The sequence below is a fragment of the Bombus huntii genome, chromosome 3, assembly GCF_024542735.1.
Source record: "Bombus huntii isolate Logan2020A chromosome 3, iyBomHunt1.1, whole genome shotgun sequence".
NCBI lineage: Eukaryota > Metazoa > Arthropoda > Insecta > Hymenoptera > Apidae > Bombus > Bombus huntii.
This window is the reverse complement of record NC_066240.1, coordinates 19,787,285-19,813,882: the sequence shown is the minus strand read 5'-3', so window position 1 is coordinate 19,813,882 and position 26,598 is coordinate 19,787,285. Positions and strand designations below refer to the sequence as shown.

The following is a 26,598-nucleotide window of genomic DNA, read 5'->3' as shown; positions in this document are numbered from 1 at the left end:
GCGCATCTCCAATAAACACAAAGAGATTAGCTCCAGTAAACGATAATACAATGCGGAGTAAATTGAGAATAAATTGAGATATAAACGGTCGTCTTGCGAAACGGAATTACCGGTGGAAAAGGAAACGAAGTCGGGAGAGACAAGAAGAGAAAACGAAACGACTTAAGTAGTCGCGTGGGGCCGACGGAAAAATTGACTTGATCCACCAAACGAATCGCGTTTTAAGGAAGCAGATCGGCGTGAAAATGATATATGTACTTCGAGTGTCGGTTGATATAAGTCCACTTCTATTCTCTCTCTCTCTCTCTCTCTCTCTCCCTCTCCTTCCCTATATGACCCGAAATCAACGATGTATTAGAAATTAAACAGTTTTTAAATATTTGGTTTTGCCATTCGATGTAATATCCGTTACCCTTTGTGTATATCGCGCATTTTACGAGCAACTAGTAGATATTCCTAAGAAAGAAAATATTTTATTCCTAAGTAGAGACACGAGCGCGAAGAACCGAGAAAATAAAATAAAATGTTTTCAGTCGTAAAATGTAAATGTGATATAAATTAGCGACACGTAGGTCGCGGATGTTTGTGCATGTTTGGAAATTTAAGAAATTTTCATATTCGATAAATATGATACAACGATATGAAATATATATCAAATACCGAAATCGTGGTATTCTCTCTAACATTTGGTACCTGAAACAATTTTCTATCCGAATTCCATTTTTTATTTAATTCCTAAAAATATGAATTTGCATAAATATCCGCAGTTTATCGATATAATTCTTACTAGTAAATTCTTCGAAACGCTCGAACGTTCGATTGCTGGTAAAAGCGCAACGAAAGATCTTTAATTCGGATCTTAAATATCAGAGCTGTTGTTCGTAATTGAAGGAGTAAAATGGCCGACTTTTCGAAAACTTTAAACGAATTGCACCATGGTTTATTTATATCGTATTACGTTCCATCTGCCAGAACTAGAAACAGCTGAGTTAAATAATTAAAGCTGTCGGCGTTGTACCTAAGCTAGTTTCAGGAAAACTTAATTTCACCATTGCTACCGGCGGAGGAATTCCAAGCTCGAGAAATTTGTCCGTAGAAACTGATACGAACATCTTCGGTTTAGACCTCCATTCGCCGGATGTCGAATCGAACCAGTCGTCCTATTACTAACCACCGAATCAAACTAATTGACGCGTCGTTAGCTTTACGATCGATCTAATTATCGACTTAAGAGTCTTTACGATAACATAGGAACGATCGATGAGAAAAATTGTACGTTTTTCTGTTTGTGGAAAATATTCGTCTAAACGATGGTGGCCTTTGAAAGAAATTGGAAGAAATTTGGATAAATGTGATTAAAGCTAATTAGCAGCTTTTACGTAACGATAATTTCAATCGTATATCCAAATTATTCGATCAACTGTTTCATTTTCGAATTTTCTTATTTAACCATCTGTTAATTAATTTCCATAATCTCATTGTGATTCGATTCACGCTGTAATATTCTATCTCTTACATTTTACATCGAAGCGCTCATCTAAATATTCAACCTTTTAAATTCATTTGCACCGATAACGATCAGAAGCTGACAGAGGGACATGAATATAAAGTTGTATCATGCACGAAAAGGCTAGAAAAAGTATTTGCACTGGATTTTTGTCGCCAGTGGAGCTACAAGTATATTAAACTTTCTATCGTTTAGTAGTACTCTCGCGTGAAACACGGAAAAATTTGATACTACGAAAATAATATTTAGCGCAGGTTAAAAAATATTCAGATTTTGTTAATGTTCGTCCGGCGGAAACACTAACTCGACAAGTTCAACTGTATCCTCGAAGCGAAAAGAGAAATCCATTAGTTTTGCCGCTAGTAAAACGCGCTGATCGTCGTCGCGATGCAAATTAGAAGAAAAACGCAAACTCTCTCGAGTTAAGATTTTTACCTCAATGATGCTGAGAGAATCGTTTAAATCGAACAACCGGAGAAATGGGATAAAAGGCTAAGGTGGGTAGCAAGGCGGAAAACAAAGAGAAAAAGACGCTCGAGTATTCAGCGTGAGATCGAGGAAATTGGCTACGGTATCTGCTATTTTCGGTGACTTACGGTGACACGAACTTCGCATTGGGAATCGGTCGCGGGACCGGAACGTCGAAGAAACGAAGCTATCACGATAGAAACGGAAAATAAGGAGACAAAGTTTATTTGGCGCGAATAAAGCGCGAATTAAGATTCTGAACAAGATCTGATAATTTTTTAATCGAGTTTATCTTGTTTTTGATAATACTTACGAAGCGTTGGTGTACGTTCTTTGGGTATATGAACTTCTCAGTAGTCGAAATGGTCAACCAACTGCGCTATTTGTCGGTTTCTCGATCTTATTGCACGACTACGCGATTAATGTTAAATTTTGACAAAGAAAAAAGAAATCACGCGTTTGCGTTTATTACGATAAGGTGGCTCCAACGTCTAACTCTTTGGTTATTTTATAACGCAACGGGAAATTTCTAGGAAAAACCTCCCACGAAGAATATTTGCAATGTAAAATGTTTGCCGCGCTGAAAGCTCGACGAACACGTAAAACTACGCAAAATTACGCTAAACCATCATTGTGCGCCTAGCACAGTTCATCTCCGAGGAACGTGTAGACTATAAAAGCTTCGTGTTGTAATCATCTGGATAGAAGAGTCTCGCATAGTCCCATATATACCGAGACTCGCTCGGCACGCTCACGAATATTAACAGTGTCTACGGTCGATGTGACCTAAATGGCGAAAATATTTTCCTCTCCGCGACTATGAGCCACGTCGGAGGATTTTTACAAAGAGCAGAATTCCACGGCTTCCTTTTTCCATGGCGGATCACGAACACGGGGTCGTATTCAGCCCTGGCCAGAAGGCAACTCTCGTCGAATGGTCAGCAGAGAGTGGAAATGCCCGACACGACCAGACGGCGACGACCAAACGACGATTTCGACGTACATCAAAGGAAACTCGTCTTCGACTTTTCATCGTTAATGTTCTCCCCGTCCACCTGTACCAACCACCAGAATTGAAACACTACTCGTCAAAGATGGATAATCGAACCGTCGACTCGCTAAGAGGATTTAAACGTAGTCGTTTAAAAATCGATGGAGATGGCGACCTTTGTCGGAGCGCGATGTCTTTCGATTTAAGTATTCTCCTTTCTCTCAGAAATCTTTTGTTTCTACGGTCAGCCGTATGAATATGTACCTCGCGGCTATTCGAGATTTGCCTCGTGGACTATATAAAATTTTTATGAGACTTTATGTTACATCTGTTACTCGCAAGTATCTGAGATAGTAAAATGTGTCGTATATACACGCGCATATGGCGATATATACGCATATACGTATAGAATAAAAATAAAAGATATAATAAAAATACGTGGAATATAATTTCAGAATAAGGTACTCGTTATAATCTCTACTCCGTCTCGTTGGGATTATTTATAAATATGCGCAACCTAATAACACGATCGGTGCAAAGCGTTAAAAGTTTGGATAATATAGATCGTAAATAGCGAGCAACGGATTTATCGCGTACCCCGCGTTAATTATCGAACAACGGACACTTTACAGATTAAACGAGGAAACGCGAAATAATTCTGAAAGAAGTAAGGAGCCTGTTACCATCTTAAACCTGACCCTGAGATGAAGCACGTTAATTTTTTACCATAATTATTTCAACGTCGTTCTAATAAACCAGGCACGCCGTTCTTATATATAGCCGTTACTGTGTGTCATCATTACCGATAGCCAGTTTACAAAATGCCGGCAAGCTGAAACGCTAGAAGATAAAACACCGAGGCGTCGAAGAGGAAGCTCGGTAACAGAGCGAAATAAAAGGGTACAGCTCGGGAGAAAGGAGAAAGAACAAAAGGAAGAGAGGCGGGCGCGGATGGAGAAACAGGATCGAAACTATTCGGTACATTCTGCTGCTGATCGGGTAAATTGGGTTCGTTCGACGAATTTTTGCGGCTGCGAAGCGCTTAGGAGGATAATTGACGGAGAAGTGGCATAGTCGGAATGGATGGAGAGCGGCAGAGTGGCTGGCAGCCGTTAGGAAAGAAGAACCTGGAGAAGCGGAAGAACTTCGTTTCGCTGGCTCGAGAGAAAGGGACGGCTAGTGGAATCGAGATACGTCGAGCTCCGTTCCTTGGAACAAAGCGAACGAGAAGAAGAAAGGGGGGACAAGGAGGGGCGAAAGTGGTACTTAGAGGTAGACAGGAAAATGGACAGCGCCTGGGAAAATGTAAAACTACGGGAGGAAGTTCATAAATGAAAAAAGAACGGGCAAAACAAGAAACTCGGAGATAATAAAAATGGGAGAAGGAAGCCACCGAAAAGGAAAATTTCTTCTCTTCGTTGACGTAATTTTTGAGAACGCGAGCAGGCGAAATACAGGCGGAATAGAGACGAGACCAGCCTCGTCGAAAAGGGAAAACGATCTCTGAGAACGAACGAAATCGCATTTACGTTAGTTGGCCAGTTTCGCGAGAGTTTCGTGAGCAGCCTCGATGCAAAAGCGACAGGATCGGTCTTTGTGCTAACAAGATGTTCCACTTAACGTAATAACCGTGCTTTGTTGGCACTCTGCAAACACGTCCACCTGTTTCACCAAGCCTCCGTTCGTGTCCCCGACGAGTTCCGACTTTGATATCTTCGCGCCACCAATTCTAATCTCGTTCCATTTTTCTTTGCACTTTGTCTACCACGATTCGTTTATCGTTTCGTACAGAAATATAGGCGTGTGTACGGAATATCTCAGCACCTGTGTGTAATAAATATGCTTTCTTACCTTTAATTACCTTTAAGAAACTCAGGGGAACTAGGACGATTCTACGAGAACCTATAGCGTTTACGCGTGTCAAATTTTTATATACGTTCTTATATACGCAACTTCTTGTCAAATACGCGTAAAATATTCGATCGTAAATAAAACAGTTGGTTTACAAGTTCATGCTTAAAACGTCACCGATATTGAAAGACATAATTTCTCAGCAAAGCGATAAGGTTTGACATTTTCTCACCCTCGTAACTTTCTCGCTAATCGTAAGACGACAAAACTGTTTTATTAAAATTCATACGTTATTGGAAAACTCCGAAAATCGAAAGTGAAATTATACTCGTTTCATCGAGATTTACGTGTTACAGCTGGATAATAAATAAGACCCCGGCTTACGGAAGTAAAGCCGGGATACTTGACCGAATATACCGAACCGAATAACGAATATAAAAATTCCTACTTTTAAATTTTGGACGTAGAAAGTACAATAGAATACGTATCTTTCTAAATGCAGGTTCCTTGCCAACTTCTCGACGCTGGATTGCATTTTGGTCTTACGCTTTTCTTCCTTCGGATAATTGCACGCGTGTAATTCCTTCGGTATCGCGGCAAATTCAAGGAGATCAGCGGATTCATCGTGGAAACTTTATCCGAAGTTGCAAGTGCTTCTAACGTGATTCGTCAGGACCGTTCGTGATCCTAATTTCGCTGTTTGACATTCGTCACTTTTCGTGACTTCTGTTCGACCCAGTTCTAGTTCGTGAACTTTCTCAAAGCGGACTAATAGCAGCTGGTCAGGATGGCGTACAAGATCCTGCGAAACTTATCGAACGTCCCATGATTATTGAGATTAATTTGGCCGTCACGCGAACGGCAAACTATCAGTGCGCACGAAGTTCCTTGAATCGATTACAACGTAAATTCGGACAGTATAAATACATAGTAGCCAGAGTGAACTAATGTACTTAAGCTGTAGATTTATCGGGAAGAAGAAAATTAAGGAAAGCCAATTGGAGGAATTCGATTATTTCAATGGAATTACTCGAGTGCAAAATAGATTGCTCCATCGAGTTGTTAGACAAAATTGTAATTTAGTTTAAGGATGCCTGTATTTATGGAAGCAGACTTTATAAAATAAACTCTTCTTTCGTCTGTGTTACTTTGAATCCATAGAAATAAGAGAAAGAACAGCGAGGAAGCAGAAACGCATCGGAAACTCAAAATGCCGTGATATTTGATGCTTCGATATTCGTCGATCTTTAACGTCGAGGCCACGATATCCTACTTAATTACTCTAATCGTGTTCTAATCTTTAATTTTCATTTTTAATTAACTCGGTGTTCGCGCAAAAATTCAAAGAACTTTTGTAAAAATAAAATATTACAATTGCAACATATAGCGATGTAATTATAGAAGCTAAATCTAAAAAGTAACAAAGTGGTCACGTCCATATTCTAAACTCGAGTACTCGTTCTATCGAGAACAGATGTTGGCGAGGGCATGTATCGTGGTTAAGAAAAACGGAAACCGCATAGTTGATATGGCTGCATTGTTTTCCTAAGGTGTGCGGCTGAATTTAAATTTGCAACCGCAGCACGGACAACTCGTGCATACGTGGCCAGCCATAAAACAACGGACACTTTCATAAACGTTATAAATTAGTCGTGCACGAAACTCGAGGTTTTCCAATGTTTCCGGTTTTTGCAAATGATAGGAAACAACTTGTAACGAGAACACCGTTCTCCGCGTGTTATTAACGTCTGCATAAAAGTTGATTTTTAAAGACAATTCTTACCAGATTTACCTCGGTTACCCTTTAGTGCACGTTCCTTTAAACGCAACGAGATGGCATGCTATTTAGTAATTCGGAATTTATTTTAATTTTATTTAGTAAATGGAATTAGACACGCGATATGTATTAAAACGCGTGAACGGAATACAAACGTTGGTTGGAAAATGAACGAACGATTTCTAACGCCAAATGATTTTCCATATATTTATTTCGATCTTTTTCGCGGATCGTGACATCCGACGCGACGTTTCCATCTATTTAAATAAAATTCTTTCGAAATAGAAATCTAACAAACGTACGTTTCAGTAAAATCGTATCGAAAATAAATATATCGACAGTTTAAAGCGTCACCTAGGATTTTGCAACGTCTCTATCGACTCGCGAATCTCCGCGCGGCTCTTGTGCACCCTATGCGTCACAAATCACGGGGTATTCGCGCAACGAAAAATCCACGCGAGAAACGAGAGGCGGAAGATCTCCGACCGAGGGCAAGAATTACGAGAGGGCAGGGCCGACGGATCCAGAACAAAATCGATAAGCGTCGTGCGACCATGAATCAACGCCGATGTGTTTAAAGCGCCCGACCTGCGGGATTTGGCAAAGGATCCCGCTGGATAATCTCGACGAAACCACCACGGGGATTCGCCTGTGCTAGACAACACATGCGGAAAGAATCGACCAACCCTGGCCACTGCTGACACAGCTGAACCTTACGTGTGTACAGTTCGATAAAGAAACACGCGTCTGAAAGAACGAACGTAAAGAAAAATATCTATATTTAATTTATTTAATGCCTTTTAAAGAATTTTCAACGACTGGAGCGACCAACGGTGGACGTTGGGACAGGCAAACTTTTCGCGTCTCGAGTCGAACGAAGAAACACGAATGCGAAATGTCGTACGCAAAGATAGATATTCGTTTAATTCGTCGAATGCCGAAACTTGAAATAAACAAAGTTCGATAAAGAAACTGAAATTGTGGACTGAGGAACGAGTATGGAGAGAAAAATAATAAGGAAAGCGAGCAATTTTGAACGAGATAAACTCGAGCAGAGCTTAATATCGCGACGTATCTTCTTCCGTCCTCCCCTTTTCACCTGTCTTCTCGAGTTTCAAATGCTCTTACAAATTTTTTCGCGTTTTTTATGCTTGGTCGTTAGGTACAATCTCGTAGTTGATCTTGGGAAACGGCTACGGGAGGATGATATATTCGTTCGGGTCTTAAAATTCGGGGTGAAATATTGTTTCGGGTTGAGTAAAGAATCAATGTATCACGGGGTTAAAACCGTAGAGAAATTTTGTGAACTGACACTTTACAAGTACAAATAACATCGTGAAAAATGAACGACTTGAGAATCGACGGATATAATCACAAATACATTATATACATTTTACACGCTGATAAATCTGTTTTCCTTGTAATCGCAAAGGATTAATTTTTAACAATGTAAGGAATGTAAGAAGAAACAATGCCAAAGAACATAAATAGCAACTTGTGTATTATCAAGGTATTGGCATAGTCGGGAAAGTACGAGAAAACCGTTGTTTCGGAAGATTCTTCGATATTTCTCCACTAAGGAGATTCGTTTTGTAGAAACGTAGCGGCTGACAACGTACATGGACGCGTGCCCTCCGTCCTCGTGATTCCGCGTGAAGCTCGGTCGATAAAAACTGAGGAAAGAAGGCTCGACGCGATGGAACGCGATGATGAATCCGATATCATCCAGTGATCGGACGAGCAAAGTGACGGCTTCTCGGCCGTATTCGAGGATTCGTGTACTACGATTCGTATAGAAAGATTCAGGAACGAAGAATCAGCGTTTAATTAAACGTTACAACAACGTATACAATATGACGCTAGTAACGAGTTATTAATTGTAAAATAGTACTTAATAATCTGCAAAGAAAATTAAGAAAATGGTAGAAAATGTAGAAAATTTAAATTTGCCACGAGGTAGAGTATTTAAATTACGGATTATTCGAGTAAAAAGGAGTCGTTTCAAACTTCGTTCTAAGACCGCTCTGTACATTGGAAACATTTCCCTTTCGCGTGGACTCCCTACTGCTAACGTACGTACGTTTTTCCAAGGTAGTCGTGTACTTTTGAAGCTGGAAACGGTCCAAGGAGCGAAGGAAGAGATTCTCGGTCGAACCTTGGTCGTTAGATACACGTATGCGTCACCGATGACGCGTCGTTTTGTATTTAGTGCCGCTGTGGGATAAAATATTCGGATTACATAACGTCGCAGCATTACATAACATCGGTTTACAGACCAACAGTCCCGTTTCGCAAGCTTTACGAGAAAGGTAAACGATGTCGGCTCTTGGTAAGCTTAAATCCACTCGGTTGAACGAGTAAGACGCCACCTGCTTTTAACCCCCTGCATTTCGCGTGCTACGATAACGATTGTAAATGACTTTGATAACGGTAAAAGATAATATTTTATAAAATTGCTACGTTTTAACGAGATTCGATGGAAAATTTCTTTTCGTCAAATTGAAAAATCGGCTAGTTCTTTTCGGAAACGGATACTAGATGTCGGATATTTTCGCGCTTTATCGTGCAAAAATAAAAATTTTAATTATCGCCGACGTTCGACGAATCTTTTATCAGCAAGCTCGAAATACAGTAATTTGAACAGTGACTATAAAATTCCGAAGAAAATTTGAATTCCACTGCTACCATCTCTGCTCGATATTTGCTGCGTTAAAACGACATTTCACGCTTTCGTGCGAATAATTCGAAATCCTGGTCCACTAAATTTCCATCGAAGGATTATATTTTGCGCTACGAATCCGCTGACCTGTCTATAAATGCTTAATACCGGTTGTCGACGATAAAACCAACGAAATCGGCGGTAGTACCGTGATTCGTCGCATTATTCGCATTATTAAGCCGATACGATTTGTATTCGTCTGGCAGTCTGCGTGGAATTTGTACGCGGGCAAAATGGAGAAATCTTCGAGAAACATACCGTGGATCGGGCCTTCCTCCGCCCTCTCGTTCTTTCGTTTCTGGATTTCCATATTCTTAAACCACGCTGGCGGATGCATGATAAACTTCGAATTGGAAATGGTCCAGAAGACACCGGATAAAAGATCGCATCTGAATTGTGCCGCGATCGTTAGATGCACTTACGCGTGAACAACGACCTATTGTGAATATATATGTATATCGGCTCGGTGAAATATTGCGAACTAGAACTAAAATGGTTTCATCCGTTATTGTATTTGGGACGACTCGATTTGCCGTTAAATAAATTATTTTTCTACGCGTTTCAAGATACTCGAGTACGTTTACTCTGACAACTTGTAAAATCACGGTTAAGTTAACCCCACTACGATCCTCGAATTTTTTATATCTCAATCTCGCTTTCGTTTCGATCGAGAAAGCACGTTTAAATCTATTTTAGGAAATCTACGGCATTACGTGGAGACGAGAACTCACGCGTATCCATGACGATTCTTTCTCTTCTTTCTTCGAGTTACCGAGTTTTCGACCGAGAAGTCGACGTCTACGACGAACGAACTCGTCGAAGCGTACATAACGAAATCAGAAAATATACAGGAATAGGGGCTTGCAAAAGATCTTGGCCAAAAGATGCTGATTTTAAAACTTTCTAATTTTCCAATTTTCCGAATTCATAAATCCGTTTCATCGTATGCATTTAATCTTACTATTGTGCGTACAAGATAATAAAAACGAGCAGATACGAAGAAAACTATTTGGCGATATGTCGAGACACGCTTGACTCGGTGTTTACCGCTGTATCCTAACGTTACGTAATGAAATTTCAGCACCGTCCGTCCAGATAGTGGACGCCCTGGGTGAACCGCTGAGAGACAAGTACTACGAGGCTGACAGCACCATCGAGCTATTGTGCGTCGTGCGTCATATAGCGATGCAAGTCCAGTACAGCGTCGTTCAGTGGCTTCACGGCAACAGAGTTCTCAATTACGACACGACGAGGGGCGGTATCAGGTAAACGTTTCGTTCTTTTCACGCTCTCATTCGCTTGAAAGCTCGAAGAGCTACCGGTTTTTCGAAAACTAGCGTTATTTTCCTCGATGGGAAAATTCTAATCGATTCGGTTCTACCTTTGCCTCGCGTGGATCGATCGGTAAATCCAGCGACATAGAATTCATCGTCCAAATCGCGCGTTTAATTTAAAAGACTCGTAGACGTTACGACGAAAGGAAACAAGAGAAGTAAAACTAGCGAAACTAATCGCAAGAAATTTCTCGTTCATAGTTTTAGGCGAACGCGTGTGCAACTCTTTCGTACGATAAATATGCAACGTGTATCTGCGCGACTGTGGATATATATTGAAAATCATATTTTACGAAGACAATTAGGAAAATGGAATCTGGCTAGAAAATTATTTTACGTACTAATTGCAAGTATTATAACGAGTACCATTCTCTGGACATTTTGCATATCTTTGCATATTCGCATACGCGCATTCTGTACACATTTGTCACGCTTCAAATTTCCGATGAATGCACAAAAATCCACAGTCCAGCGACGTATTATTTGTAAAACTGGTATCTCGTATATGCACCAACTTAATGCTTGAAAGCCAGATTCTAAATGTAATCGTAAAGAGGAAATATCGAAGAGAGAACTGGAATCGACCGTGTGAGAGCCATAACTCGATACAGCTGCGTATATACGTCAATCCTGTGCCAAGCATCTATCCTTCACGCAAGTCAAACACGACAAAATACCGTGGGGCCCATTCGATGCGCAGCGACGCGTCTCTGATACGACGTTTGAAATCCGGTCTCGATTCGCAGAGTCTGATTGCGGCGGGGGCAAAGGCAAGCGTTCGCGCCACTCGCTATTCCGTGGATAGGAGCGCGATCGTGACGGCCTCGGCTAGTCATAAATCATAGCCAGGTGAACGCGCAAGCGGTCGACAATCCACGGGACGCCGCGGTAAGTTCTAATCCAGTGTCGACGATTCTCACTGCCTTTCCACCCCGTAGACGCACCCACTCCGCTAATCCTCGTATAAACTACCCCGCAGCCTGGAAAATCACCGGATCCCGCATCGTCGAACCGAGTCAGACGCCGCGATGAAACACCGAATGTACACGCGTATACGTCGAATAAATTTGCATAGTACACGTGTACGCTGTCGCTGAAATGTAAGCAACTCGCGTACTTTTCCCTCTTGCGTTACGCGATCGATCGCGTCAATTATCGTTTATACGAGTACCAAACTATGTTTTTTATACGATCGGAATGTTCTCGTTAATTTCTTTTCCTTCCGATCGGCGTCTTATAAAATATACCACGAATATTTCATTCGCGCTAGTCGCAGCTTTTTTCTCGGTGTAATTGGAAACAAACGTTTAAAGGACGTTTACGATTTGCAAAGACCGTACGATTGGAAGGTGTAACGATGCCTACATCGCGTATATTTAATAATTCTTAATTCGTAATATCTCTTTTAAACGAAAGGACAGAATTGTTTAATGCATATTTGTCATTTAAATTAATTTCTTATTCCATCGAGTATAATGCACCAGCGTATAATATAAACATGAATATGAGAGGAAGAATATGAAAAGTAAAACTGCATACGAAAAGTATAAATAAAAAGCTCGTAACTTACAGCTTCCAAAGTATACAAGTATTTTATAGCGTGTGGCTGATGACGAAGACTCAGCAAACTTGCGTTCTACGCTTTTACGATTTATAAAAGCAGAATATTTTACGCGTGTATTTGTAGTTGGAAAAGGATCGAATACGTAATATCTCCAATATCTCGAGCTTCAATTTCCGACATCCACTTGTTTATAAATCCGCATCGCGAGGCACGTTGTACGCGTAAAATATCCGAAATTTTGTTACAATTTTAGCGACTCTCTTCTAATCGTAGGAATCTGGAAAATGATAGAAAACTCGTATCAAGTCCGTTTATCTGCGGGATCTCGCGAGTGGCTTGTCAGTGAATAACACTGATCCGAACGATCGTTAACCTTTGAACGAGAATGTAGTGGCGCGAAGGAGAATGTTTCTCGCGAAAATGTTGTCGATGTGGCCGACAGCTCGACAAAGTTACAACCCGGCAGACACGCTGGCTGCCGGTAAATGGAATTAGTTTGCACTGTGCACCCGGTACATAAAGGCGCGTGTACATAGAGACTTGGCCTCTCGTTTCAGAGCACCCTCGTGGTACGACCACTTCAGCCCTCGTCGTACGTAGCGCAACCACGTGGCCCGTGGAAACCGCAGACCGTAAACACATTTCCGCAGTAACTACCGCTCTGCCGCTCGTTATTTTTCTCCGAGAAAGTAAATGTCCATTTCCGGCCGCGTGCCACCGCGCCGCAGACCCGTCGCATCGTCGCGTCGATTCGAAAAACGTAAAACGGCGAATTATTTGTCGCCGAGATTATTCGCCTGGATTTTAATTAACTAGATCCGAAGATAGCGAAAATTTGCGTCGTCGTCTTAGCCCCCCCCCCTTGACCCAACACACAAGAAATCGTGTCAGACGATGTTTCTCCACCTGTATCGTCGATACGTACATACGCGTTTTAAAAGAAAAACGATAAAAATGCATTTTAGAAAGGTTTCTTCTTCCGTAATCTTTTTTCAATAATTTTTTACTCGACTTGCTTACGATCCTCTGCACCTGTGATCCTCGGACACCATGAATAATAATGGTAATCGTAATAAGACTAAAATAGTAGTTTTAAAATTATTCCACCCTTCTATCGATAAAATCTCTCGGAGCTAATCGGTTAAACGTGCTCGCCGGGAGTTATAGTTTAAAACAATAGCCGGCGCGATTAAATCATTCGTACGCAGGGACGCGTTAATAGGGTTGCGATTCAATCCCGTTTATTATACATTCACCGGAGGCGAATGGCTCGCAGGCGTCATTTTTCATAGCGTTAAAATTACAGAGCCGTATCGTGCAGAAATTTACAACCCCGTGATACGTTAATTCCATTACTTGGACGAGTACGTGTTCTGTTTCTCAACCGACGCGACAACGCAATTTCGTAAGAAAGCTGGAACGGTGAACAACGGCAAGAAAGAAAATGTTGGATGAAAAGGAAGAGAAATGGAAAAAAGTATCCCAACTGCCGGTTTATTAACGCGAAACTGAAAGAAGCCAGGTGAAACGGTTGAAACCTCGATGGTTGGTTGCTTCGCACTACGGATCAACGAGCAATCGTGCTCGAACGAGCAGATAACGAACGGACAAATTGCGCTCGCCAAGTTTTTCAATTAAAGGCAACCCCCTGCTCCGTATTTCGCGGAGAATAGAAGGAGACAAAGGCTACGGTATTTATCGTTTGATTTAAACGAAGCGTCGAATAAAGAGTATATATTATTTGTTAAAAATCTTGTTTGATTTAGAAAGGTAGGTGCATCGCAAATATCCGTAGATCAAGACACCTATTGGTCTCGTACAAACGACGATTATCGAAAGTCAGATTGTCGGAGAAACGACGAATAATCGGTTGAAATTTTGTATTCGTATAAATGTAAAATTTAAAACATCCTGCGGAATCGCGTGAAAGTTATATCGCAAAATAATAAATAAACAAGCGTATGTCGATCCTCGCTACATAACGAGCGACGCCTCGGCGACAAAAGTCGCTAACGAATCGAATAGGTAGCTGCGAGAAATCTACTGATCGTGAAACACAAATGTGGGAAACGAATGACTATTTTTAAAAGCTATTCGTACGCTGCTCTCTGCTGAAAACCTTACTGCGATAAAATACCATAAGGATTCGATTTCCACGTAACATTGTGTTTTATAATACGGTGATATATTTTATAATGCGATATTTCGAGAATTCGAGTCTTATGCGATAGATTGGTTCGTGAAATCGATTTCTACGTACCTTTGCGGTCTTTCAAAGGTTCGATTTTTGCATAACCTAGTGCTTTAGAAACTCGTCTGCTACGTGATACCACGCTACATGAAAAACACAGTTTCTACGTAACAATGTATCGTACGTACTTTGAGACCTCGATTTCTATAGAATAGAGTACCTTGAGAATTCAATTCATACATAGCCCGATATTTCTAGACCTCGATGATGTCTGTATTACACAATGTGAACATACTTTGAAAGCTCGATATCTACACGGTTCGTCATTTTGACTTCAAGTTTGGATAAAACACGGAAAAATGTATCCTCTCGTGCCTACGAGATTGCTAGACTCGAAAGAAATTGAAAGTTTTATTAGCTTCTTCGCCGAGAGATTGATAAGGGGCGTGGAAAAAGCGATGGTAATGAAAAGAAATCGAACGAGCATCCGATGCACACTCGAGTCCTTTTCGAAGCTTCTTCTTCCCAAAGAATATCAAATCTTTTATGACTCACATACTATAACCTACGGATAATCAAATATTTCATTGCCGAATCTTAAGATTCGTCGTTTTCGTGTACGATCACTGTGCTTTATCGTAAAATGGTTCGATGAAAATACGATAAAAGTTCGTTTCTACGTACATTTCGAAGACGAACCGAACGAGCCAAGTTGCGTGTACCTTTGTCCAATCACGATCAATAAGATGCAACGTTAGATGTATAAGTAAGATGAAAGAGAATAAATTACTTTACGCGTTCTCTTTCGTAAGCATGCACATAATCTCGAAACGAAGAACGCTAACGATTTATTAAGTTACAGCGCCTTATCATCGTGAAGAGTTCTTTCGCAACGTAGATGCGTTCGTGTCCGCAAGGAAATAACATCGTTTCTTGCCAGATAGATCGAGCGGACCAAACAGATCCTATTACGGAATAATATCGCTCGTGTACGTTCTACTTGCTTTGACAAATTATTCGAATAAAGTGGCACATATTTCCCTTTGCTTTTTGTTCGTTAATAAGGTAGCCAACGACGAAATTATTTTTTTAGATAAATAATAAAAATTATAAAGTTAATAAAGTTATTCGATAATTTATCCGCTATGTAAATCAATTTCGTGTTGGCATTCTCCCCTGACAATCTCTCTTTCCAATTTACAACGATGCAGGAAAAATTGACTCCATTATAGCTATGCTATATTACACGATGTTCAAAATTCCATATGCTAATGCTTTCCAAATAGAAGCTGATTGCATTTATACTTTCCCAATGCATATCAATATGGAATTTTAATTCGATTCGAGTTTAAATACGTCGCGTGCGATATTACCAAGAATCGCAATAATTTCGTAATCGATTTCACGCGTCACCGATCTATGTAAATTGTAAATAACCATTGTATGGATACGCGTACACGATGTATCACATTTTAATCATACGAATAGTCGAAAAGAAAATACATACCTCTTTTCACCTCCAGGCAAATGTTTAGCCACTGCGATACTAAAATACTTTTCATAGGTTTTTCTTTGAAAAAAGAGCGACCAAGGGCAAAGACCAAGTGGTTAAGGGAGAAATAAAGAGAACGTGAGATTTGTTTTATCACGAGTGTCGTTCGAACGAGAGCCTGGCGTTATAAAAACGCGTGATAAAAGAACAAAAAGGCAAGGAGGATGATAAAGGGTAGAATAAAAGTCTGCAGAACGATCTCTCAAAAATCGGACTGGCCATTTTTCGCGTACGCTTCCGGCCGCTGATAAAACGCCCGTCCCGCCCGGAAGTTCCGTTAAAAATTGAAATTTCAACACCGCTGTACGTATGTTCCAGCGTGAAAACGGACCTAATGGAAGAGGGGGCCAATTCGACACTCAGCATAGCGAGGGTGGGACCAGCTGACAGCGGAAACTACACGTGCCATCTCACCACCATGCCCGATCAACCTGCCACTGTTCACGTGCACGTGCTCAACGGTGAGCATAAACGTTTTTCTACCGTCTTAGAGCCGGCGCTTGAAAATTTTCCAACGTTCCTAACTCGATACGTAATTTAAGAACCTTTGCACATTCCTATACGCATTATAGCAAAAGGAATTACGTGTATTTGAAATGATACAAGCGTAATATTCACCCTTGTCCGTGTTACAGTCGCTTCGTTTCGAAAGCCATTCTCGCAACTAACGCGTAATTAAGCATCGAGCGATTTTCTACGAACTTTTACATCGTGCCAAAGAATAGAAAATTTTTGCTCTAACAACTGTATCGTTATCCTCTTTTAAATGCACCGCGCGTCGAACAGATTCGAATTACGCTATTCCGTCTAGTATTTCAATGAAGTTCACGGTATCGCAATAGTTGGGTTAAGAATTTCATTTACCTGAAATCAGGTATTCCGTCGATCATCTGCAGTCGTAAAAAAATTCAACGTAATGTGCATGTAAATTACAGCCGATGCAATATTCATCGACCGCGGCCAATCCAATCCGCGGAAAAGAATTTGAATACTCTCGTTCGTTAATGTTTCGTGTTGTTTATCGATGCAGTGGTTTCCACGTTTGACGTGCGTATTTCATGAATTTTTACAATTTATTTTTTGTTTTCATGTATTTTCCTAATCGTACCGAATTAATAGGAGAAACACAGCGCCAGAAATTCTTAAAAAAAGAGGGAATATTTATGTTCCTTTTGATATTCATGAATATTCCAACGATTATTCGAATTTCAAAAAATAAAATCAACAAGTCTACGTAAAGTTTTCTGAAAATATTTTTTAGGAATTAGGTAATTGCGTTCGACGAAGATGTAGCGTAAATTTATAAAAAGTTAACAACGTGGTGATTCGTATTCGATGAACCCCGCCGAAAGTTTTCGACGTAATGCCGAAGGATCGCGAAAACTTGCACTACGATCTTTATGAGGCTGTCAAAATGAAAGTCACGTGGCCGACGTTAAATATCGTGTGATATTTATGCATATTACGCTTAATTACAGGCGTGCGTGACGAAAGAAGCGAACAGAATATCAGGGAAGGTAACTTCCACGACGCCGCGCCGCCGTTAAATCGCAACAAACTCGCGCGCGACGCACAAAAATCCTGATAAGATATGCGCGACTTATCACCGCCGATAAACTCTCGCTACCTAAACATAAGGTTCAGCCTCTGCGCTAAATAAGACGATCGAAACACAGAAAGTAAGATGCGTTTCTTATTGAAAAATTTAAACGACTTTCGCGACTTTAAGCAAAGAAAAAAGAAAATAGAAAACGGTATTTTTAACGCGCGAGTAAAACGCGAGCGAGAAAGTAATAAAACATGTGAAAAGCATAAAAACGAAAATTATATAAATCGAGATAGTAAACGAACGTTTGATTTATGCTGTGGAATTTGGCTTTAGATCGCAATTGATCCGCTGGAACAGCGTTTTTTGGAAAAAATTCTTCAACGTCGAAGAGCCTTTGACATTTGTATTCCCTTTGGTCCTTTCTGGTGGTGCTTTATTCCCTTTCCTGTTTACCGTCGATTGAAATTCAAAAAGAGAGAACGTAACGATGAGTCAGCGTTGCATAACAGAGGCCCGTGTTAATTGGTTTTTAGCTCTGTCGTTTACCCCATTTCGTAGCTATTGCTTTTTACAAAAGAGCCGGTTATATCGGGATTTACGACAGCGAATTCCATCAAGACCTGACTAATTCACGGTTATATCGAGCGGGAAAACGAACACGCGCCACTCGTTCGGTCGTTCCTGGATTATGCTAAATGCAAAGCGTTCTTTCGCCAGGTAAAAGTTTACTCGTAGCTCAAAGTTAGGAAACTTACATCGTGGCGCAACAGCGATGCTCGCAATGCCCGCAGGATGCGTCTACAACAACAATATCTATCCTCGTTGCTCTTCGTGCAAAACGCGCTCTATCTTTCATTTGGAAATTGTTGAGAACTAAATTTCGCTACTTTCCTCGTGACATCTTTGCTTCGTTCGATGTAAAACACGTCAGGTAGAAACAAGAGTTCGTAACGTTTTGCAACAACGAGATGCTAATTAAAAATAGTCTCTGCGTCGTTTGCCATATACATCGTCGAGTAAATCTACGTAGAAATGTGTAAAGGTTGTTTTCGAATTTTTTTAAGAACACTGGCAACTTTTGTTCTAATCCGATATTATCCTGCTCTGGCAACAGCGCATTCTTAACATTTTCGCGCGGTCGTGCCAACGTGTACGACCGTTATCAATTTCTTAAGCCAATATAGTCGAAAGCTAGCAGTGTTTGAGTGTACGTAACGATGTTTCAGGAGAAAGCTTAGCCGAACTCCATCACGGATGCGCAAAAAGCGTGGGCGGTAGCGGGTCGTTGCTACTGCTTCTGTTCGTTCTCCTGGGCCGGATACAACAGGTGTTCAGATGAAGGATCGACGACGCTTCGTCGCCGTATCGACACGGCGCTGCACGAATAACGATATGGACTTTTATATTATCGTTGAAGAATGGAGCTAGCCGTGTGGACGCGTAAACGACGAACGAGGGAAAAAAGAGCGACGAAAGAAATGGATGAAACGAGAAGAGGTGACATAGGGCGGGGAAAGTAAAACGTGGATCGAAACGTTACGGGAATAGACGAGAGAATAGGCTACTGCGAGAAAGGGAAAGGTTGGCAGCGTCGATCCGCCGCCATTGTCTTTCTGCGTCGCTACACGCCAGTTTCCGGTTCACCGTTTGTCCTCCATGGCCGACTCGATCTCGTAAAGCGCCCGACTCTCGCGTCTTTGTCCTTCCGATTGCCGGAACTCTCGGATCGTAGTCGAAAGAATTAGGCGACCCGCTGAGGTTCGGAGGAAGGAATTAATTCGTCGATAGCGCTGGTTGCTGGATCGATCAGATCGTATCGAAGGTGAGAGAGAAAACGGGCTTAGAGATTCGATTTGGAAATTCAATTTGGAAATTCGATCGGCTGACTCGTAGTCTTCCTGTTTTCGTGCGTCAGCTACGTCATGTGCCTTTATATTCAGTTTCGAGAACGAAGTCAAGCGCGAAGAGTTTGGCCGCGGAGTTGCGTCGTACGTAAACGAAGATGGAACAAGATGAGGACGACACGTGCATATCTTTTGCGTTCTACGTTAACTCGTGTAATTGCACGTTTTCGTTTATTTTAGCGATCGTGTACGATAGATCTTTGTATCGTGGAATACATAATCAAAATATAATAAAAATAGTACATAGGAGTTTAATACGTATAAAAATGTTGACATATCTTGTTATTCGGCACTCGAATAGACTGAACTACTAAACTAATCGAAACGGATGTAGATCAGTAATAAACTTAAAACGTTCACCGTCTACGATTCCAGAGAGAAATGTCCTCGCTTTCGCGTCGCATCTCTGTTACCTTAAATTTCTTAGCACGGATGGTGAACGCGTTAAGTTTCGATTCATCGGATCGATCATCTCATACTCGCAGCCATACTTTTTCGTTTATTTCCTGGAGAAATGTCTCTTATTTTTCCACTTTATATAGGACCGCCTTTATCATCGAGCCAATGCGAAAAATACCAAAAGATTTCCAAAGGATCGTCGATAGCGATCTAAAATTGTCTCGGCAACCAGAATCTACCGATAGCGAAAGAATCAGCTTTGATCTCCGGCGCGGCAAAAGAGAGCCGCTGCCGGCGGGAGGTTGTTCCTTCCTCCCTACGGTCGCAACCGATTGTCTCGGGAAAATTGGTACGAAACCGTGTCGCCTGACTGTGCCCAACTGCGTCGATTCGAAAATCAGCGCAGGTTCGATCAAGTTTGCGTAAACGTGCAACTATCGAGCACTCTTATACGTGGCCACTTATCCGCATGTCGACGAAGAAAGCGCGAACTACGCGCCGGTTACTTTAAGTTGGATAACGCTCGGAAGCCGCCTCGCGCCGTTGCATTCCTTCGTCGCGTTCCAACGTTTCCGAGATCCGTGTTCGGAAGCTGGTTTTACGGCGATGCACCGCGAGTCTTTGATTCCGAATCTGTGTCGACGTGCGTTCGTCGGAAAATGGCGTGATGATGCGACGAAGATCGAACGTCTCGCGTATATTCGTATCGGCGATCGAACGAACGCGCGTTAACAAGTTTAAGCGACGATCGTTCGTTCGATCGTAATTGCGCTTTTCCTTCTTTACCGAGTTCCAGTTGAATTCGGATATCGATTGCGAACGAAGATAAGAAATACGACGTATCTAATAAGAAAAACTATTCGATGACTGTAACAGTGAGTTTCCTTATTTATACATTTTGTTCGAGTAATCATGCGTCGACGGGAGAGAAAGTCGACTGTGTGTACGGACCGCTCGAGCGAGGCTCGAATTATCAGTATTATCTAGTTTTCTAAAGAGCCAGACCGAAGCATCGCGTGAAAGAAAGCGGAAGCGATCGCGAAGCGCGCCTAGTCGATGGTATCTAGCGTCATCGAGGAGCGCGCGATCGATTCGATCGTCGACGAGATAATCGAGAAAAGTGAGAAAGCGCCGCATACGTATATCGGACGTATGCTCGATCCTCTCCACTCGAACGAATACAGTGTACTTAATTCGTAACATCGACTACGCGCGTCACGAACATTTGTATTTACATCGTTCTTAGTTAACGAGAATGTTATGCAACAACGTGTACGTCTCGTTGTTTTCTATATCGACTGGTTGTAAAATTACGCAGAAGCACGAACGAGTGGACGAGTCGTAAAACTACAAATACCTAGTACAAATGAAAATGCTTAAGAGATTAAATTATTTCGTCGGCATCGTTATTTCTCTAAGTAAAAGCACACGTTTTTCAAATTTACCGATTTTCGTATCAAAGGATCGCGGTAATACGGTTCTGTGGTTCGTGAAAATAAATTCGAATATTTAACGCGATATCGTTGATTAAAAATATGAGATATCCTTTGATCGTAAACTAGCGAAAATTCGTGTTACGAATCAAGGATTAAACCACTCGTAAAGCGTTTTCGAGCGGCTCAATGGGCACAATGGGATGCGAGAAAAGCGATTAACTGCCAACCTGATCCTAAGCTCATCAATTAGCGATACGAAGAGAAGTTTTAAAGCGGCGGCAGCTACGCGTTTTAGATAAAGTCATTCTTTTTCCGTTGATCCGTTGATCTGTCGCTCGACGGACGAGGCTCTCGAACGGCGCTCACGAGCGCAATTGAACTTCTGTATCGGGACAGATCGCACAGTAATACTCGAACTTGACGTAAAATCCAAAGTTTTCTTCGACGGCGAAATTATGAAATATACGATATGCGTTTTACAAGACTTTGTTCCTTTCCTTTCTACCATTTGTTCCCGCCGATCTTTAAGAAGAATCTTTCTCCTTTAAACATCCACGATTTCACCGAATAACATTTTCTGCCATTTTCTGCCATTTTCTCCTAGACACAGAATAGACGTACAGCTGTTGATAGAAATATTTCGATTCAAGATGATATTAAAGGTAAGCGATATGAAATCGAATAAGCGAAAATAAGCCTGCTACGTTCTTTGCCGCGTTCCTTGCTACGTATTTTCGATCTAATCGTGTTTTTCTATCGTGAAAATACGTATTTCTTAAATTCGACGAAGTCGCGAGACAACAACTATCATCCTCGAATCGGATGAAAAATATTTCTCACTGCCATTTCGTTTGCGCGATTCTCGGAACCAGTCCGTAGAAACCGCTCTGGTAAGTGGCGGAAATACACGGTCCTAAAGTTGCTCCAAAGACAAAATTACCCCTTTCCCATAGGAAACGTCCGCTTTTGTTGCCTGGACAAACTGGCCCGCACGACGAACTGGTTCCAGCGCCAGATCCAAGTAACTGGAGATTGAAGTTTCAAAAGGACAGCAGCCCCGCGCAAACTACCTACACGCGGCACTTCACTCGCCTGCTACACGTATATCGGTCCGTGACTCTGCAAGGGGTGAATGCAATGGGTCGACAGATTGGACGTCGTTCCATCGATCCTAGTTGATTCGACAGCAACTCTATTTATCCGTCACTGGCCGAGAAATGCTTTCAAGCTGGATTCCTCCCTGACGATCCACCTTCTTTTTTCCTCGATACGTGCGAGCGCTATGTGGCGAGATAATTAACGTCGCGAAACGGCTGACGCGAGAAAATTGCTACTTTTGTCTTAACTCGGAGAACTAGAATTCCGAGGCGAAAAATTTTGCAAGTTCGAACACTTTTACGGCGGACCGTGTTGCGCTATGCAATTGCGGACAGAGGAAATTCGAAAATGTAAAAAGAGAAAAGAGAAAATATAATTTTGCAAGATCGAACTATAATTGGCAAGAGTAATAAATAAATTTACATACAAATAGCGTTACCTCGAGTAGAGATTTATAGAAACTCCCATTTTCCTTCGTTTTTGTCCGATTTTGGGGGAACGAGACAAATAAGACGCTGGCGCGTACATACGCGTGTATATTCTAGAATAGATAACGCGATAAAATATCTGACGCAAAGATTCGCATCACTCGTATACGCGAGTACCAATTTAAAATTTTAAAAATTTCTCGTATAAAAGTTTCTCGTATTTTCCGCTGATTCTATTACATTTCCTTTTAAATTTATATTTTCGAAACGTTTCGGCACGTCTATATCTTTTCCGAACGTCCCACGACCATCTATTTTATTTTGCGACTAATTTTTTCATTTTAATTATTGTAATCGCCGACAGCCACGGTCACGTATATGCGACACCCGCTTTGAAAACGTTAAGACGAAGAATATCTTTGATTTGATCGAACGTTTGGAATTGAGAGGATCTCGCTGTATTCCGTAGCGCTGCGTGTTTAACATAAACGAACAAGTTTTCTCCTCGAAGCGTTACCATTAGCACATCGATGTGTCGTTGTTCGAAATAGAACGACTTTAGCCAATCGACGTTTAAACGATTTCAGTTGGCGAACAAGCACGGGCGAACTAAGATCAAACTGCGAGTAGTTTTCGAGCGATCGCGTGCCCGTCGATCAGCTCTGCCGTTCGTCGAGTTTTGTGCACCGTAAAATCGATTGTGAGCCACTGCATGAACAGACAGGAAGCCTGATTAGACAGCCTCTTAAAGCAATTCCACGTAGAAGCTCGCTCGATGTAGGTCAGCTTCTTAAATCCTTTATCCGAGGTAAGTTCGATGAAATACATTCGTAATTGATAACGCAAGTCGATTCAATTTGTTCTCGGGTTAGAACGTAAGAAAAAAATGGCACATGGTAGAATTCCCAGCTTTTAACTTTCGACGGCGTTTCTTGAAATTGAATAAAATATATCAATCTGTTTAACATAACGATCTTTGCGAGGAGAATATTAGCTTGTGCGAAAAGTTCCTTTCGTTTCACTAGGCGATAATAGATGAACAAGAATTTCTGTTTTATATTATTTTATCGAATCCAGGCGTGATCCATTTCGTTCTATTTCTGTTATTATATTCGTGCATAATTCGATAAACTGATAAAAAACAAAAAACATTGTGCGTCTATTATTTCCTTATAAAACGAAAGAAACATTTCGGACAACCTAATACTTTCCTGTGTCAATATCGATATGATACCGCTGTAATACCTACGTGTACAAATATATATACATACATACATACATACATACATACATACATGTATACCGTTGTATACCGCTAAAGTTATCTTTTATCAGATACTTTATATACGTTATATATTTCAGAAAGAATCATTGAAAATCGCAAAAAAGCACCGTCGTAAATCTATAGGATTATTATGAAAAATCACTCTGATACTTCTAACGTTAATAAATCTGTGGTAAGAAATCCAAGTTATAACAACGATACGATCGATTTTATCCAGGGTCGAATGCAGCAAGCCGGGGTACGTTCGTTCCAATTTTTCTCCAACGTTCGAACGATGTTTGGAAGATTTCATCGTAGAACCGCATCTCGATCGCAGAGTACGTTCTAGGGTACATAAAACGACGGCAAGAAGGAGGAAAGTTGTCCGAGAAAGTATCTCATTGGTTAGGCAACGAACGAAAGGAGAATCGCGGGGTTACGTTACTGGTTGTATCGCGTTGCACTTTCAACAGATACGTTTCTTATCTTTATCCGGGCTTTATCTTCACGAGCGATATAACTGGATCGGATCGACGTTCCCTCGTGGATAAAATTTTAAACAGGTCAGGACTGGTAAAATTGAAAAGGCAGTCGAACGAGATACAATTTATAGAAGCTAGCAATTGTCAAGGAATCGATAAAGGCGCTACGATTTACCTAGGGAGTTGTAACTTGCTTCTTTCGTTATTATCTTCTCTTTCGTTTTGATGGATGCGCGTGTGCTCTTTGAAGTTAAAGATGCTTTCCGGACGAACAACGTATCCTAAGAGACAACATCCGTGGCGTTGCTTCGGTTGAATCAAATCTATCCTTCTGTACGAAATTCTGTATCGTAATACATTTGTAAATAAAAGTTGCGATCCAGCTATTCGATACTACTCTTGATACGTTTGAAAAAGATACGCGCGCGTGTGAAATCGAGATACTAATATTCTCCGAGCTATCCGTAGGATATCGCGTCGCAGCGGTTCTCGTAAGTGCCCTGTAGCGATCTTTTTGCAATTTTCTGTAAGCCTCTGTTCGAAGCATTCCGCATCCGTGAAGGCAAGATATCCTGTATCGTTAGAAAACGCGGCGTTTCGTTCGTGACCTCCAAGCTTCAACGAGGAATTATCGAAACATTTTCTACAGGCATTTACAAGGCACGCAAATAAATACGTACGGTATAAAAAAAAGATACCGATCCTTTTACTATTAACTGTTAGAGCTAGTAATAAACGCTCCAATTTTTCGTATCACAGTTGCAACAGAAAAGGGAAGGCGGCGAATCGTGACGGAAACGAAGGAGGACGCGTTACCGGATGAAATTCTCGTTTGTTCACATTTAAAAATGTCGGAGGAGGATACGCGTTTCAAGATGCGAGACAGAATATTTCTCTTCGTATGCCGCCGCTTCCGGCAAGCACACACCTTGCCCCTTATCTCTATCCTCCTTTTTACCTTCATGAATCACGTTCCTCGATTCTTACCGTTTTCTTTGTCTCTCTTTGCCTCTCTCTCTCTCTCTCTCTCTCTCTCTCGCTCTCTCTGTTTCCATCATTTGACTCTACTTTTCATTTTCTTCCACCCACCTCGATCTCCACGGGGCGGAATAAAAATTAAAGGCGAGTAAAAGGGAAATTGGCGAACCGAACGACAGCTTACGAAGCGCGAGAAGCTGTTTGAATGTTTTAAGAGGAAAGTTTCGAACGGATCGTGCGAAGATAACTCGACCGAACTCGCGGTTTTATCGCGAGAATGACGACGGAACCGGTTTCCCGTGTAATCTAATAAGCCAAGTTCGTTGTCGGCAATAAAAATACATCGTCGAGCGAGCAGAAAGAACGGGAAGAAAATGTAGCGTCGCTTGGTCTGCGACGCACGTCCTTATTGCGCGCGGTCTACCTAGATTTAACGCGATGAAATTGTTATCGAAAATTTTCTCTCCGGACGTGACGATGTCCTCGAATGGCGAAACTGGAGCGTAACATCGGCTATAAACCAAGAAGTGTTTTTATTACGCGATTTTTATTTTTCCCGGATAAAACGATCGAGACCTCGTTCCGAGAGATTTTACGTCTAACGATTAGGGCTCCTCGAGAGATCAACCTTTCCGTGTCTTTCGACGATAAGACGGAGAATGTCTTTGAATCGCAACGTAGTTGCTAGAAAATATCGCGATGTTTGTATTTCGTTCAAGACGAATGCCGTAAAGAGTATACAGCGTGCGTTTTGCCACGGGTATCGGGAAATTTAAGGGACGAGTCTTAAAGCCGAAATGAGATCGGTCGGAGAGGATCCGTGCTTCGGCCTGCTCGGTCCTCGGATTTAAATTCCCTCGACTTTTACTTCTGGGGACGCCTAAAGACCGCCCGCTTCCTTTCGTTCGCGCGCAGGGATATTTTCGTCTCATTTCGGCTTCAAGAGTCACCCTGAATACCTACGTACGTAGTTGTTTCTTCGAAAATTGAACATCGATCGTGCAACAATTACGCAGGATAACGAAAATGAGAAATTGACGAAAAATGGAGTTGACCTATTTTAGCCGCTAAAAGACTCGCATAGAAACAGGCTTTTGCGAACCTTT

General features: G+C 41.5%; 1 protein-coding gene across 2 annotated transcripts in view; it reads left to right on the top strand.

Annotated features, from left to right (window-relative positions):
• The window catches only part of LOC126863434 (protein sax-3-like), a 238,865-nt gene extending 217,139 nt beyond the window's left edge, over nucleotides 1-21,726 (top strand). Inside the window, exons 6-8 of one of the 2 annotated variants that reach the window (XM_050613604.1) lie at nucleotides 10,395-10,578; nucleotides 16,273-16,415; nucleotides 18,733-21,726. In XM_050613604.1, coding sequence (XP_050469561.1) covers nucleotides 10,395-10,578; nucleotides 16,273-16,415; nucleotides 18,733-18,842 — 437 coding nt within the window. In that variant the 3' untranslated portion in view covers nucleotides 18,843-21,726. Of the gene's footprint in view, nucleotides 1-10,394; nucleotides 10,579-16,272; nucleotides 16,416-18,729 lie in introns of both variants that reach the window. The other variant, XM_050613603.1, reaches the window with a different exon arrangement.
• Nucleotides 21,727-26,598: the final 4,872 nt, after the last annotated feature.